Genomic DNA, 17,469 nt, shown 5'->3' with positions numbered 1-17,469 from the left:
GAGTTTGTTCCTTGTTGAGTCGGGCGTTAGGCGCCATCTCTTAATTAAATTAATAATTAAAAAATTAATAATTAAATAAATAAATTTAGAACATTCTGGAATAAAAGAACTGGCCCGGGGCGGGGCTTGAACCCGCAACCTCCGCTTGCCAGTTACGCCACCCGGACCCCGAGTTAGTCTTCGCGTAGCGTAACTGGCAAGCGGAGGTTGCGGGTTCAAGCCCCGCCCCGGGCCAGTTCTTTTATTCCAGAATGTTCTAAATTTATTTATTTAATTAAGAGATGGCGCCTAACGCCTACCTCTAATGTCAAATTACTTAGTTCCAAACACTTAAAATAGCCATATTATAGCCCGATAAATTAGGCGATCGTTTGGTGTTGGACATCTAATGATTATGACAGGAGATCTGAAGTAATTCTTGGCTGACTTATTAATACCTTCCGAAGGGTGATGACCAGCCAGTATGTCACTACTGCAACTGAACTTTTAAGTGTGAAACACACTGCAGTTGCTCAGCTTTATGAGAGGAGTAATGGACAGCATTTTAGAAATGCAAGTTTGTTGGGACTTTTGGGCCAGAGGCCTAATCTTGATAAGCTACTGGATTTCCTGAAAGTCACTAATTTTATATTATACGAGATGCAACTACCCGCTTCGCTGGGTTTTTATTTGTTCTTGCATTTATATGTAATGTATAAATGTAAGAACAAATATATATATGTATAAAAGACTGTTTCTCTTCCACTACATAATCTTCATCTGATTCGATGTGTTTCTCTATAATTTTCAAGTTGTTCTTCTGTCTAATTCTGTTTCGTTGATAATTTTCTCGCAGCAATGTTAGATGTACTTCTCTTTCTTCCGTGGTTTCATTTCTCCGCGCCATCTTTTGCCTTTGAGATATGATTCGAGACCGCAAAAATTTTTTCTTACGCTTTGGCATTGTTTTGTATATTTTTAGTTTTCACACTTCACTTTTCACTTTCTACTTTTTTTTGTTATTCGTACACTTATGAAAAATCAAGTAAAGCGTGTGCGTCACACGTCTCCAAAAGCCATCCCCACTACTCACACATAACAATCCTCGACTATTCCAAAACATTTTCGACTATTTGAAAACATTTAAGATTAAGGTTAAGATTACATTATAGCCAATCTTACCCGTTTAAACAGAATGCAAGAATTAGGTCCCCCGTTTCCAGACTAATTAGAGAATTTTTACATGGGTCTAAAAATATGTTCGATTTCCCGCAAAAACGCATCTGCGCCTGTAAATCTTGCACGCCGTTTTATCTTAACACTTACATTGTTATGAATTTTAGAAGTCAACCACTTTGAACCCCATATCTGCCACACCCTTACAGCTATCGAGACGCAACCATCATAGTGCACGATGGGAGACTTGGGGCTACTACCACACCCAAACATCATGTGCGATGTGTAGTTTCGGCTGCGGAGTGAAATATAGGCACACGTCCATTTCTATATACAGTAGAGCGTCGATTATTCGAAAGAATTCCAGTCGGCAAATTTAAATTTTCGCCAGTGCTGTGGCGCTGCAATCTTTGGCTATGTCTTCGGCTACTCAAATATTTTACGTTTTTGATACTAAATTAACATCTGAAGTATAATTTTTTATTGTTTTTTTATTTTGTTTGTACAAAATAAAAAAATAATTTTTAATGATACAATAGTCTTCGTTAGGCTTAACATCGACGAAAATTCAACGCGAAGCGACACGCAACGGAGAGAAATTTCAACATGGAATAAATTAATATATTTTTTCGTACATGATTCGTTATTCGAACCACCCCAGTCCCCAATTGATTCGGATAAACGACGCTCTACTGTATATCTATCGTTACAATTCTACCATTTGACACGGCACAGCTTGGCTTTTGTGCCAAAAAACCACTAACCAATCACCCTTATTCTTTATGCTGGCATTCCCGTTCGGGACGCAGGACCATTTATAAGGGATGGAACTAAAGTTAAATATCTGTGACTTATTTTTACATTGTTAATTTTTCGTATGTTAATTTAACTAAAAACCGTTAGACTCGCTGTAAATTGCGAGTATTCTAGTTTGCTTTAATTTGGATTAGCTTCGTTTGGAGTTTCGAGTGAATTATATTTTACTGGTAAACTTTCGTGCATTTGTTTTATATTAACATTTGTAATGTAAATAGTCGAATTTACATATTCAGAAGTAATTGTAGATATTTGTATTGTTTGAATTAGGACGAATGAAACTCGTCCTAAGTGATGTTAGTCACGTGGTGTTGTATTCTTTCAAATTCTTGGTAGAGCTCTGACGTAGCCACATCCACGTGGCGAATTCTGGGTTGTCATTGGTTTCTAAATCGCGAAGAGTTTCGTGTTTTCCGTCGAATTTAATATAAAAAGGGACGAAATAAGCCACTAAATAGGAATAAAATAGTATAAAATGATTAAAGAGAATTAAATAATATAGCTTTATTTTGGTAACCACTGAAAAGGGGTTTATAGACGAATAAACAAATTTTCTACGTCCTAATCCGTCATTTACCAGAGGTCAAGAACTACTCAGAAAACGATTTTAATTCACAGATCTATTTATCGTCTATAAACTTTTTTAGAGGTTACCAAATAAGTGATTACGTCTGACAAATATTGCTAATTTTAGCTTATAGCTTTTAAGCCGCTTTAAATTTTGTCTAAATGTTAATTATAGCATAGTAGCCGGATTAATTACGGTGATTAATATCAAAACATGGGCTTTGGGACGTTGATATATATGTATCAGTACTAATACTTTTATTTAAATGACGGTGATTATTTTCAATCCACTCTATTCAACTTTATAGTCAACCAACCATAAAGCTGCGAGCGGCATTGGAACCTCAATTGGGGCCAAAACAAAAAACTACATACGCTATAAAAATAAGTTTAAATTAATTACTGGCCAAACTTCAAAGCCACCCCACTAGCGACAAGAGAACTTCACAATCCACGCGAAATTAAATTTCAGACGTACGATCAAACTGTTCGTAAGTAGGGAAGCTCTCGTATGCGATTTATTGTACTGACACACGTAAGGATTTCTAGTTCACCGCAGGACCCAAAGAATCTAAAAATAATTCCATTCAGAGTGTCGTCCACGGAGCTGTAATATTTGACTGGAGAGGCAGCGCTCTGTTGCCACTAGGGTTTCTCATTTCCTGGTCTTTCGCTTGCCCCGGGACAGAATTAATTATTTTTAAGATAAAGTACTTTCTATTCGCAAAATTTCCTCGACCTTAACACAAAATAAGAAAAAAGTGAATTTTTAAGAAATTTGCGGGATTTCCCGGGTTAAAAAAAACAAGCGGGATCTCGTTTGAGAAACCCTAGTTGCCACTTTGCCACTCGACGAAGTCGAAGCGGGAAGTAATTTCACAGTAGAATATTGTGAGGGGAAGAAAGTTAATTCTTTTGAACTAGACGTTGGAAAAGAGATAAAAGAAAGGTTGCGGCCAAACTTTTCATCTCTAAAACGAACGTTGAGCGCCTCCATCTTGTAAGCCTAGAAGTTTGACAATGTTTGAAAACGTTAATGTTTGTTTAATTAATATGGTGTTTAATGATTCATTAGTCGTTTGGAACGTCGAGCGCGATTTCGATGAGGTTACCCATTTTCAAACTGCTAGGCTTACAAGATGGCGGTGTTCGACGTTCACGTTTTAGAGACGAAAAGTTCGGCCGCAACCTCTCTAAAGATAAAAATCTCTTACAGTATGTGTTTTCGCCTAAAATCCTACCGAAGCCAGTAATTTACGTTAATTGATAAGTCACGTGATTTCTATAGGCGGCGCAACTTTTCACCGTTCCTCTTTAACAAATAAAAGTAAAGATGTAAATTTACATATACAGTAAACGTGCAGTTCAACTATTCGATGCGTTTTATTTGGATTAAGCAACCGGCTTACTATGTTTCTTCCAATCTCGAGACGGCGACTTCAGTCCTACGCGCGCATATACTACAAGCATTTAGATGAAGGACAGTGTTGCCGTTCCTAGTACATTTGTACTTTTCTGGCACATTTTGCCCTTTCCAGTAAATTGAAAGTACATTTAGATTTTCAGTTCATTATAATATTTCAAGTACCATTTACGGTACAAAATAATATTTCACGCCTTAACGAAAAAATGAGTTTAATAAAGTCTCACTAGTATCACTGCTTGCTAATTTAAATTATCCAATCACAACATAGATAGTTGCACGGTGGTCTTCTTTCACACGTTCAGTTGTCTGCACATTCTCATCAGGACCTTGACAAAATTTTTCATGCCACGTGGTCCAAACAATTCAACTCCGTCAAACAAAAATAATGGACAGGTAAGGAAATCAATGATTTTAAACTTTTGTCGTCAATAATATCAAAATATCCGTTAAGTCAGAATCAAATTATTACAGAAAATAGTTTTGAAATTGTACGAGTATAAATAATATAAATACTTTTATATTATTTTCTACCACTATAATTTAATTCTTAAATTATGAACTTCAATTTTAGTAATCGTAGTAAAAGAAATAACGGTTAATGTTACGTGTGGTTCCAAAATGGCCGCGCTTCCGACTGTTCCAAGGTCTATATAAGAAGGCCAGGACGCGTGATCTACTTCTTGAGCCGCCATTTTGGGTTTTTTTTGAGTCGCATGTTTTAAGCAAACAAGAATATAATAATATAATATAACAAATTTATAATTATTTTTTAAAGCACGATTGGTTATAAAATTAAGATGAAATTCAATAGTATAATTAATAAATGTTGTCAATGTAATGCTCATTTTATAATAACTAATAGATGTGTAGATATTTATAAATAGCTTTCAAAAAATTCCAAAAATAAAATTTTAAATTAAATTATTTGACAATAAACTATATATTACGTGCCTATATATATATAGGCTCGTAAACAAAGTATTCATAGAACTAGTACATTTTGAAGGAAAATAGTACATTTTTTGAAGGCGCTTCAGTACGTTTTGAAATTTCATTGCGGCAACACTGCTGAAGGAATACATTGGTTGGCTGAGATCAACCGTAGCTCCTCTAGCCAAATATATCGCGTGAATTCGTAATGGGTAAGACGAACTAACACGTGTTAATTAACCCTTACTAAGGGGCATCTGTCTGTTGTTCTCCCTCTTGGGCAGACAATCATTTGTACCAACTTCCGGTTTGAACCGGAAGTCGCGTTATTCAATTCAAAAATTTTCTCCCGAAGGAGTTAGATAGATGACCAGCATGGCTCTATTGTTGACAGGAAAAGTATGATGTATAGCGGCAATATACTGAAATTGAGAGCATTGTGACGAAAATTCTAGCCCAGTATTGTGTTTGTGTCCATGTCACAATTGGCAAGAGCCAATTGTGACATGTTTTTGAGCCAAGATGGCTGCCGAAACAGGTAAGGAACCGACCACGTGTTTGTTCAGTGCCTGAGCCGATTCAGTTTCTATCGGTGACGACTGCTGCGAAGACCAAATGGAGAACAAATCATTGAATTTATATCAAATTCTAGACTATATCGGCGACAGGAAACGTTGTTTCGTAGAAGGTGAAGCCTTTTTGGATGCTGACCACATCGTATTTTGTGGATTAAACTCTAACAGCAACACCGAAGTTCACGTTGTTGCTTTAGTGTTGCAATCTGAGATATTGGCATTTTAATACATCTCAATTACAGGGAGAATGCACGTACAAAGCGGGGCTGTCTAGTTTTTGTAAACATGTGATAGCGTGTTTATTACACGTTAACAGATGAGAAGTATTTAAATATTTTAAGCAGTATACACCATGTTCCAATATAAAAACAATTTTATTTATCATAATATTTAAAATTAGTGCCAATCTGAAGGCTACCCTGCTGAGTCTTTCAGCACTTATACAACATAGGCCAGTGATAAGTTTGCAGCACACGTTATGTTTTGTGTGTGTGTGTGTGTGTGTGTGTGTACGTCTCATATATCCAAAACAGCTTCACCTTCTACAAGACAACGTTTCCTGTCGCCGATACAGTCTAGAATTTGACATATATTCAATGATTTGTTCTCCATTTGGTCTTCGCAGTAGTCGTCACCGATAGAAACTGAATCGGCACGGGCACTGAGAAAACACGTGGTCAGTTTCTTACCTGTTTCGTCAGCCATCTTGGCCCAAAGACAGCGCCCTCTGTCGGATTTGGCGCTTGCCAATAATTATCGGTTAGTTTCTCTTGGCCGCGTTTCTTTATGCAGCGCTCGAGAAGCACTTTACAGCAAACCCTCTGAAACCCGTTTCTAAATGCAGCGCTGCAATGTAGCGAACCGTTTCTAAACGTTTGCTGCAAGAGGTCGCTGCAGCGAAGATAAAGCAGCTTTTACGTCCGCTACACGTGTAAAGCAAAATGGACTCTTCTGTGTATATTACGAAATTATGCTGTAAAAATAAAAAAGTCGAAGTGACTGTTGATAAAAATATTATGGAAAGATTAAGAAGGATTAAATTTTATGAAATGACTCTGAAAGTTATCTAAAGTATAAGAAACTACTATATTTTAAATATAATTATATATCTTTTATCTCTTTACTTTGTTCAGATGTATGGAAAGATAAATGCTAGATTCTTTATATCTCTTTATTTAAGTATTGTAGTTTTTTAACTAAAGCACTATTTTCGGCTGTAACTGGAATTAAAGGATAGATTATGAACGTCCATGTTTCGCTCGAGCGGAAAGCGTTTCTAAACTATGATGCAGCGACGTGTAGCGATAGCTGGTCGTGACGTCATTTACGCTGCACTCTCGCTGCATAAAGAAACGCAGCCCTTGTATTTGCAGAATAGACCAGAAGTCACGAACTTTCTGTTGTTTGTCGATAATGGAATCTGACGCTCTCTTGGGAATTAGGAAAAAGGTAAACCAGACGAATAGCGGGCACGTATTTTAACGTATGGTCACCCCTACCCTCAGCTTTTATCGTGGCGCACAGAGGGAGGTGGAACGTTAATGATTCGGGCTGCCTTTACCGTGCCAAAACTAGACGGATACAACAAGTGCGAGGGCACGACTCAGCGAGAAAGGAAACCTTGAAACGGAGTATCAAAAATGATCAGTATTAGATGTTTATTTTCATATTTTTACGTTTTAAAATTTTAAATTGCCGAAGAATTCGATTTATTAACATTTAGTTAAAAATTAACTGACTCTTTCCATCTTATTTGTTTTTTATTCTTATTTTTTGCAGAAAGTGGGAGCCAAAAGTACAATTTTGCACAGTGTATGCGAAAAGCTAGTTAGAGCACGGCTTTTACCCAGTTTTGTTGCCTGGGGCAATCCGATACCCGTTGCTCCGATTCAACGTTAATTACAAAAAATGCCAAATCGACTTAGCTCGAATAGCACATTGGAGCTAACTGAAGACAAACAAAATATTCTGTAATTTTACTTTTGTCATACCGTATTGTTTTCTTTCAGTTTTACAGGCTGGTCCTAAACTTTCGGAGGAATACGTTATTCTTATTTTTGACAGTTCTTAAACCACCGTTCTTAAACCACAGTTCTTAAATTTTAATTACTGTTTGTTTATAAAGTTATATTTAGGAGTAATAATTAATACACCGAAAAGAAATTGCCGTTTCATTCACGACTTTAAATGCACCGGTGGTTCTTGTTATAATAAAGAAAAATAAGTATGACAAGACGCCCTCTTCGGGCAGCAAAAGAGTTAATACCCATTGCGAAAAAAGAATTACTTAAGGGAAATTTCGAGTGTGTTTAGGGAATTTTTACGACAGAAGGTTGGCAACTCGCGTAGAATATCTTCTTACGTCACTAAGTCTGTGTTTTCGATCCATTTCGTTGTTGTTTTCAACGTGCGATTGAGTAATTCGCTTTAATCTCGACATTTCGCCAGAGATTCTTTCCCATTTGCATTACAATTTGAACAGATTAATTATGAAACGCCAGTTACCCGCTTTTTATGGGAAAACAAAATTAACCAGAAAAAGTTCGTTGGTAGATGATAAAGGTTAAAAGTTATCCTTTTTTTTTTTAATATTAAATTTTAAATGTAAAAATTTCTTTATTTCTTAATAATAACAAGCTCCTTCTGTCAATTTACAGAGAGATTAAATGGGTATTACAAATAATGAGGATCTGTTAGTATAGTACGTAGTGTATTATTCAGTAGCAGATCCTCACTGGTCCATTTGACAGTGAATTGTAAACTGTCAAATGGACTAATGTGTCAGAAAACCCCTTACGTATGGGTTAGAGGTTATCTTTATACTCCTTCTCCTCTGCACCGTTAAAATTTTCTCCGTGTCCTTTTGGTGATTGAAAATTATTAAATGAAAACCCAATAGCTGCTTAGGGTTTTGATTGTTGTAATGTGGAGTTTAGAAATTTTCTCTTTCGGGACGATTCGGAGAGAATTGTCGTTTGTGGACTTTGAGGAGACCGCGTTTAGATTTACGTCCGGTTTATCGTAGAATTTGTCGTCTAAGCTATTTTATGACCGAGAGTCCGGACGTAATCTTGTCGTCTTGCCGTTTTGTCGCGTTGCGTCGTGTCGCGTGAAGGTAACGTACGGAACTACTAATAATAGTGCAAGTACGGAGTGCGTCTTTACCTCGACGCCGAAATAAAAATCCTCGCATCCGTAATCCGTTACCGGTGCGTTACGTGTAAAAAATACGGCGGGTGACAAACGTTTTCGAACCGTCGCAAAGTTCTTCTTCGGGTCGGATAGGTTTGGAATGCTTCGGAACGGAACGTAAAGATTTAAAACTAAATCGAGTGTCGTTTCGACGAAATCCATTTTGCCGACGTGCGCGATCGTGCGCCGACGGATATAATTACGAGTCGGCGTCCCCCAGGGCCCGCCGGACTAGCGACGGACTAAGCTCCTCCTTCCGGTCGACGCGAGCGGTCTCTCGGCCGGCTTTGTAAACGGCTACGGCTTCTAGCCGTTTAAGACGGTAATAGTGTAAATGTAAAAAATGTCGTAAAAAGTGTAGAAAAGATAAATATATGTTAAACAAATTCATTATTAACTTTTTATGTTTATATAAATAGTAATTGTAACAAAACAGATAAGTGTAATCATTCAACTTGCATTCTTTTACATTCCCAATAATAATTGATTGAATTTTATGATACTTCAAAGTCTCAGAGATTGAAAAGTCTCACAAATTATGACTGATTTATTTTATTAAATTACGAAATTATAAAAAAAATATTTTATGTTAAATAAAATTTCATTTCTTACATAAATTTCTTTTCTTTCGGTGCAAACGAGTTCCTTTTCCATATTTAAGTTTGGCTGTAGTCTTTGTTGCTAAGAAAATCCAATGTTGATGTTTGATGCTTTAATACCTCTATTAATCTGATTTAATGAATTCAGTTTATGCATCTAAATTCACAGTATCAAATAAGATGGAAATATTGAAGAATATAATATGTGACTAGAAATTCAAATATTTATTTATATAATAATTAAGTTACAGTTTGTCTCCAAATTATGTAACTTTTAACTTGTATGAATTTGTTTGGTATAATCATAAAGATACTTTATAATTTTTAACATATTAAAGAAAGGAACAATAACTATAAGTTTTATGTATATATAATTACTATTATTCTAATTATTCTTCTAAGGTTATTATGAATATTTTGATAAGTTTGGCATGTTGTGGATGTAGTAGCAATATTTTATTAGTCATTTTTGAGTTATACAAAAGTTGATTTAAATGATGTGTTGGAACTTAACTCTTGCATGCATTGTGGATAAGACAGTTTGTAAAGTGATATATAGTTTTAATCTTTCCTAGCTAACATTTTATTATTATTATTATTATTATTCTGTTATATGTTATATTACACTTATATTATAGTTATATGTATATAATAATTTTAAAATTTTATTTCAGATGACTTTTCTAATGTTAAAGAATGTCTACAAATGCTGAAATCTTTATTTCCAATTGAAAAATTTGATAATAAGTTACCCCCAATTATTATGAAACATCAAATTTATACTTTAATGAAAAATAGAACAGAAGTTGATAAAGAATTAGTAAGTTTATATTTATTTCTATATATTCCTATGTGTAGTGAGCCGTGGTATTTATTATTAATTCATTGATAAAAAAAAAACTATCAGTTAATGAGCCATTCCATTGGAATGTGGGAAAAAACTTGGTCATAAATTGATATTACATTCTCAAAAGTACAATTTCAATTAAGTCTTATAATTTGTCTAAAAAGTTGGTATCAAAATAAATTACTTTTCAAAGAATGTGTTTCCTTTCAACCTTCAGGTATTTTTTTGGATGAAGTACCATATTACTTTGTTCTTCGACGGAGCTAATGGGGATCATTACAGATAACAGTAATTTATTTTGATTCATAGTAATGTCAAAGTTTTTGAACAAACTATATAATACTATACAAAGATGACTAATAAAAAAAAATGTAATTTAAATATAGCATAGTCGTAATAGAAAATTTATACCAGTTATGAAACTATACAGTTAATTCAACTACTGTACTTTAACAACTAATTAAAGGAAATTGATGGCAGTTAAATGATAACTGAAAATGTTTTTTCAGTAATAATTAAAGATTTGGTTTCCTTAAACAAACAATTGTTGAAGTGGTTGAATTAATAAGAAATTAAGAACATTATAATTGATTTGTTTTAAATGATAGAAAATTTTAAATATGTCTTTATGTTTATTTAGGATAGTCTTTTGAATGAAGGTGAAATAAGAATTTTTAAATTAGGAAGAAACAATGATGAATTTGCCATTGTATTTATGAAAGACTATGAAGATCATTTAAATAGATTATGCAAAAATAATGAAATAATAGGTAAGGCAAATATATAAGTCAAAATTTTAATTAATAGAAAATTAGTTATAAATGATAATATATTTTAAATGTAAATAATGGATTTAAATGAATAATTATTTATTCAAATATTAAAGAATTTAGATGCAAAGTGATAAATTACTGTAAAAATATATCATGTTGCTAGATATGTATAAAGAATATTGATGAAACTTTTGCTCAGACTGACCAATTGATGCTAATGTAGCCAGTGATGAAAATAACAAATCATCTGTCTGAAGAGTTCAGCTTAAATCTGGTTGGCTCCTTGAATTTTTCATTTGTGATCTGACCCAATTATGCTAAGCATGTTCTTTAATGTTAGAATAATTTTGTTGAGTATCACGCAGAATTGAAGCTGGCTATATTGCCAATTATAGACTGGTGTCATATCTGTCTTTTATGGTTTTTATTGACACACATTCAATTTTTTCCATTTTAGAAAATGTCAGATTTGTCAAATAATTGATTTAATATGATTTACAATGAGAGTTACTAATACAGAAATGTGATTACTGTTATGGTTGCAGTATCAAAATATACAGATTTTGATGTCAAAGATTTTTGTTAATATGTAGTTTAGTTATCAGTTTTTCTGTGTAATTTTAATGTTATACTTGAAAAATAGTGATTAATTAATTAAAACCAAGTCCTATTTTAAACATTTCAGTACGGTTTTTGAATAAAGTAATTAAAGAATATCCTGATATAAGTTACAGTAGGAAAACCTTAATTAAATATGGTTTTAAAGAAGAAGATATAAGGTATAAATTAATTATTTCAAAATTTTTATAAAATTTATTGTTAACAGTTGCTCATTTGATTAATTTTTGTTTTAGCGAACTTGTTCAAACTGGTGTTTTAATAATTAGAGATGCTGGATGTTGGTGGTTGGATATACCAGGCTCGGGAGAATTTATAAAGTCACATACTTCTGGTCGTAAAGCTATACTAAGATCAATTCAACAGACTAAATATAAAGAAATATTACAGTCAGAATTAGAACAAAGAAAACTCACAAAAGCTGCAAAATTAGGGATGGAATATCATATTTATGATATTATAGGTGCCGATATGGTAAAATGGTGAGAAATATTAGTATTTTTAATATGTTTGTAATCAAATTAATTGTGGATACATATTATTAAAAATCAACTCTGTAATAAACAAATAAATATAAATTTCTAACATTTTCAATATTATTATTTTCTTTAATAAAACTTAATTAATCTGAATATAAATGGACTTTAATTTACTTATAAAACTTTTAAATAACTATAATGTTGAAATTTTATTTATATTCTGCTGCAATTCAATAATTGGAGTCTTCCAGTAATTTTTAGAAGCATCATTTTTATTTCAATGAAATCAGTTTTTTAACTTTTTTGGGTAAAAAATTATTGTTTTATAGGAGATTAAGCTTATAGTGATCTTAATGCATTTAAAATTCATAATGTCTCTGCCCAGTATATGGTTCTTAACCAAAAGTTCTTTACTTTCATTCAGTACTGTATATACAATATTAGATCATGCATAATATAAATCTAGATATATTAAAAATGTAATTTTATTATTGTATTTTATTTGAAATACAATAATAAAATAAATGTAATAGTTTTGTTTTCAGATATTTCTAAGATTTTAATAAATGTTTACATTATTAAATATTTGGAAAATTTTGTGTAAAAGTTTTTTTTTCATTTTTATGAAGTTTCTAACCAGATTTCTCATGAAATTTATTTGATTTATGAGGCTAGATATCACTAATATTACACCTTCATATATTTAAAACCAAGGTACTTAGAAAAAAGTAACAATTGCTTACAAGAAAATTTTAACTAAATGAATTGGAAGTTTATATATTCTATTATTTAAATTTCTAAAATTTCTTTCTTTATCCTCACCTTTTCCCATGTTTATATGGGGTTGACGTTTCCTTCTCTAATACGTTTCTTCCATTTCTCCCTATCTAGGGCTTCTTCTCTCTTAAGTCCCCTCTGGTTCAAGTCTTCTTCCTCTTCCACCTTATCTTTCCAATGCATCTTTTCCTCTTTCCTTTTACTAACAGTTTTCCAATCTTCTTTCCAACATAATTGTCACTTCTTTGCTCTATGTGGCCAAACCACCTCAACCTACATTCTTGCATCTTTTTGCTCAAGGGGTCCACCTTAACAGAACCTCTAATAAAATCATTCCTTATTCTATCCTTCCTTGACACTCCACACATGCATCTCAACATTCTCATCTCTGTTACCTCCATCTTTCTTTCTTGGGCTCTTGTTATTGCCCATGTCTCCAATCCATATAACATTGCAGGTCTAACAACTGATTTATACAATTTTCCTTTCAGATTGCAGCTAACCTTCTTGTCGCATAACACACTGCTCAGCTTCCTCCAGTTCATCCATCCACATTGAATTCTATGCTGCACCTCCGAGTTCAATCCTCCTCCTATCTCGATAAATATCCCAACATATTTAAAACTCGGGAAAAAAGGAAGTCACAGATTTTGGATTTTAATATTACACTCGTCTCTACCATTCAGAGTCATATAAGCTTTTTTAGTTCTGCTAATATTCATGCCCCTTTCTTCCAGTTTCTTCTCAGCCTTGGTTTTGGAAAGTTCACACAGCACAATATCATTCACAAACAGCATAGTACATAGGAGCCTCACACTTCACATCACATACCAACACAACCATTATTGGGTCAAACAAATAAGGGCTAAGGGCCGATTCCTGATGTAAACTAACAGTAACGAAGAACCCTTCTGTATTGCACACACTGCTCTTAACTTTGATCTCTGCTGTCTTGTACTTTTCCTTGATGAGCCTAACATATTTCTCTGGAACATTCTTTTCCCTCAAACATCTTCATACCTCTTGTTTTGGTACCCTATCATATGCCTTTTCTATGAAAACCATGTTCAAATTTTCCTCCATTTCTCTGTGCTTTCTTTCAGCTGTTTTAGAGCAAAGATTGCACTGGTCGTACCCCCTTCCCGGCATAAAGCCAAACTGTTCCTCTCCAATCTCAGATTCCTGCTTAATTCTTCTTTCTACAATTTTCTCCCAAATCTTCATAGTATGGGAGAATATCTTTATAACCCTGTAATTTCTGCAATTCTGTACATCTCCTTTACCTTTAAAGATTGGCACCAGAATGCTCTTTCTCCATTCATCTGGGATCTTCTGCTGTCGGAGTTTCTTCATAAGGTCCCAGAGGATACCATTCCCTCCTTACCCAAACCTGTCCAAGTCTCAACCAGAATCCGATCAGTGCCTACTGCTTTCCCCATCTTCATTTTCCTAAGCACACTTTCCACTTCTTCTCTGCTAATATCTTGCACCACTCTTTAATTTGCCTCTCCATTCTCGTATAAAGTTCTGGATTTTTTCATTCAATAAATTTCTAGAATATTCTTTCCATCTTTCCTTGACCCTTTTGTAATCTTGTAATACCACTCCTTTATCATCTTTAATCAGTTTAATAGAGGTAAAATCTTTTGATGCCTTAACTCTTGCTTTGGCAATTCTCATCAACTGTCTTTCACCACCTTTCCTTTTGAAAACTTTATAAGCCTCTTCAAAAGCCTTTGCTTTCACAATAGCCACCACCCTTTTTGTCATTTTATTTGCCAAATGGTAAGTTTCTTTATCTTCCGGCCTTCCCATCAAATCCCACCATTTGTTTGTCTCTTCTGTTTAACTGTGGCTTGTACCTCAGCATTCCACCACCAAAGTTCCTTTCCTTCTGGCAATGTCTTCCCTGAAGTTTTTCCTCAAAACTTCTCCAACTTTCAAGGTGCAATTACTATTCAGCAACCACCATTTTTGCACATCTGGAAACTGGATTTATTTTAGTACATTTACTTTAAACTCTTCCTTAATTCCTCCTCTTTCAATCTCTACCATTTGATTGTTTGTTCAATTTGGCTAACACAATTCTTACAATGGCCCATAAGAAAGTTATAGTCCACCAGGAGGACTCTATGTTGAGCAGCAACACTTTTGCCATTTAACATTTTACTGTTTCTCACTTTTCTCAGATGTCTCTCACAGCACAAGAAAAAACATCAATCCGGCTGGATCTACCACCACTCATGTATGTAACCAGTTGGTTCGCTTTCTTCTCAAAGGTGTTAACTAGCGCAAAGTAAAAAGCCAGAGCATGATCAACTAGTCTTTCTCCCTCTCTATTCCTTTCTCCCACACTCCACCTTCCAAGAACTCTTCTTTCTGCATTCTTCCTCTTCCCAACGTGACCATTTAAATCACCCCACAGATTAATCTCTCGTTTATAGGAACACACATTATAATATCGTCAAGATCTGACCATAAATTTGTCTTTTCTTCTTCTCCATTACCTGACTGAGGAGCATACACAAACAGAATTGTAACGAAAATTCCACCAATGTCCAACTTAATGCTCATAATTCACACCTTCAATATCACACCTTTGTTTAATCTCACAGACACTGTCTTTTAGAATTTTATCAATTATGATGCCAACTCCATTCCTTCCTACCTTATTTGTTCCACTCACAAACAGCTTGTCCCTTCACCAAGTTCTTTAGCTTTATTTCCTTTCCATCTTGTCTCTTGCAGGCACAAAATGTTCACTCTCCTCCTTTGCATAAGATCAACCAACTCTACTCTTCCCATTCAATGTTCCGATGTTTAAAGTACCTATTCTTATACTTGTATTCTTCCTCTTCTCTTTCTGGACTAACTTGTTTATCCGAACTTGTTCTTGGTTTGGTATCCCCAGCTCATTTGACATAACTTTCGGGCAACACGACTGCGCATTGCTTTGGGAGGACATCCTAACACAGTTATAGCTTACTTCCATATAGTTTTGGCATAAGTTATACGGTCAGATGCCCTTTTTGATGCCAACCCTATTTGTTGTAAGGCTATATGAAAATTCTAAATTTCTTAAAAGTATTATTATTTATGAAGATATTAACAATAAAAGATATCTAATTACAAGTTATCATATATATTAAGAACTTTCATGAAAGTATGAATGCCATTTTGCTATAAATTAATTAATTTTTATTATATTATTCCAATAAAAATTAATTTCACATTTAATTTGGTCATGCTTGAAGTCATTAATTAAGTAAAGCTAAAATGGTTTAATAAACCAAAGGATTTTACAAATATTACTAAAATAAAATTTTGTTTAAGTTGGATTAATTTCATTAATAGATTTTTATTTCTTTAAACTATTTTTATATTTATTATATTTTATTCAATAGATTAAATTTAAATTATTTCTGGTAATTTTTATGTAATATATATTAATAATATTCTTAATTTATATTTCAGCATTGATACCACTTCAGGGAAGTTATTGAGACTGGAGAGGTGACATTTTTAAAAACTTCACTCATCTGATAAGAACAAGTAAATTTTATCCTATGCTATTTCTTTGACAAAAGATATTTGAAATTCATTTTATAAAAGTAGTAATATGTCATATTACTAAAATAGCTATCAAGAACTTGTACAAAAGGAAGTCGTATTTTGTAATGACAATTAAAATTGCTTTAGGTAATGTGTAAATACTATATGACAATATAATAGAAAATAATACAGTATTGACAATATAAGCACAGGGCAACAAATTAAATAATTAAAAAAAAATGCATATACATGAAAACGTGTTTGTCTTTCTTATAGCCTAGGAGTTTGTCTGCTGTTATTGTATTTATTACTTGGAAATTGTTATTTACTATTGTTGTATTTGTTTCGGCTAAAGCTAGCCCGAGTTTCAAAGGCAAAAATATTTTATTTCTATGTCTTTTTGAATTATTTAATTTGTTACCTTATGCTTGTATCATCAATACTATATTATTTCTCATGTAGTATTTATGCGTAATTTTTTGCCTGTGTTAGAAACTGTAAATTTAAGATAAAAAGGTACTTTATTTATAAACTTGAACAATAAATCTTTTAAACTGTGAAGTAATTTGAGATACTGTACAAAAAATGAAAAGTATTCTATATTTGAATATACCATACACAGTGTAGAGAAATATATTTTTATTTCTTACATATTATATATATTATAATAGTATATATTATATATATAATAATATATATATAAAAAATTAAATGCAATTAATATTCTGCTAAAAACTTAATTTATATTTTAATACATTCTAAAATTTAAATTTGTAACAATTTAATGATTCAAATCTGAAAATTTTCAATTGCGCGTGTTTTCTATTCTGTTTAAACATTGCACTCAATTCCAAAAATGGCCAAAAACAATTAAATACACTGGTGACCTTAAAACAGAAGTGCTTTTATTTACTTATTTAACTTCATTAGGTATTTAATTTTTATTGTTTAAAAATATTCATATTTATTTATTTTAATCTGTAATGGATTTTTGTTATTCAAGGATATTCTTATTGGAGCAATAACTTACATTCATTCCAGTAGGGAATAACGTTAAGATTCTAATAAATTAGTTGACAGTTATAATTTCTAAAAAGATAAATATTCTCTCTTTATATAAGAAATTATATATTTTATAGCTTTATCATTCATTTTAAAATTAC

At 32.9% G+C, this 17,469-nt stretch overlaps 1 protein-coding gene across 1 annotated transcript; it reads left to right on the top strand.

The window, feature by feature from the left end:
- Window positions 1–7,734: 7,734 nt before the first annotated feature.
- LOC111628298 (serine/threonine-protein kinase 19-like) lies at window positions 7,735–16,914 on the top strand. The gene is made up of 6 exons (XM_023372064.1): window positions 7,735–8,031; window positions 9,935–10,080; window positions 10,748–10,877; window positions 11,566–11,659; window positions 11,735–11,980; window positions 16,229–16,914. Exons 1-6 carry the CDS (start codon window positions 7,959–7,961, stop codon window positions 16,269–16,271), a joined length of 732 nt encoding a protein of 243 aa, XP_023227832.1. The 5' UTR covers window positions 7,735–7,958; the 3' UTR covers window positions 16,272–16,914.
- The last annotated feature ends 555 nt before the right edge of the window (window positions 16,915–17,469 follow it).

This window comes from Centruroides sculpturatus, unplaced genomic scaffold, assembly GCF_000671375.1.
Source record: "Centruroides sculpturatus isolate CEXI.00-Female unplaced genomic scaffold, Cexi_2.0 scaffold65, whole genome shotgun sequence".
NCBI classification, from domain to species: domain Eukaryota; kingdom Metazoa; phylum Arthropoda; class Arachnida; order Scorpiones; family Buthidae; genus Centruroides; species Centruroides sculpturatus.
This window is presented reverse-complemented; position numbering and strand designations above follow the sequence as displayed.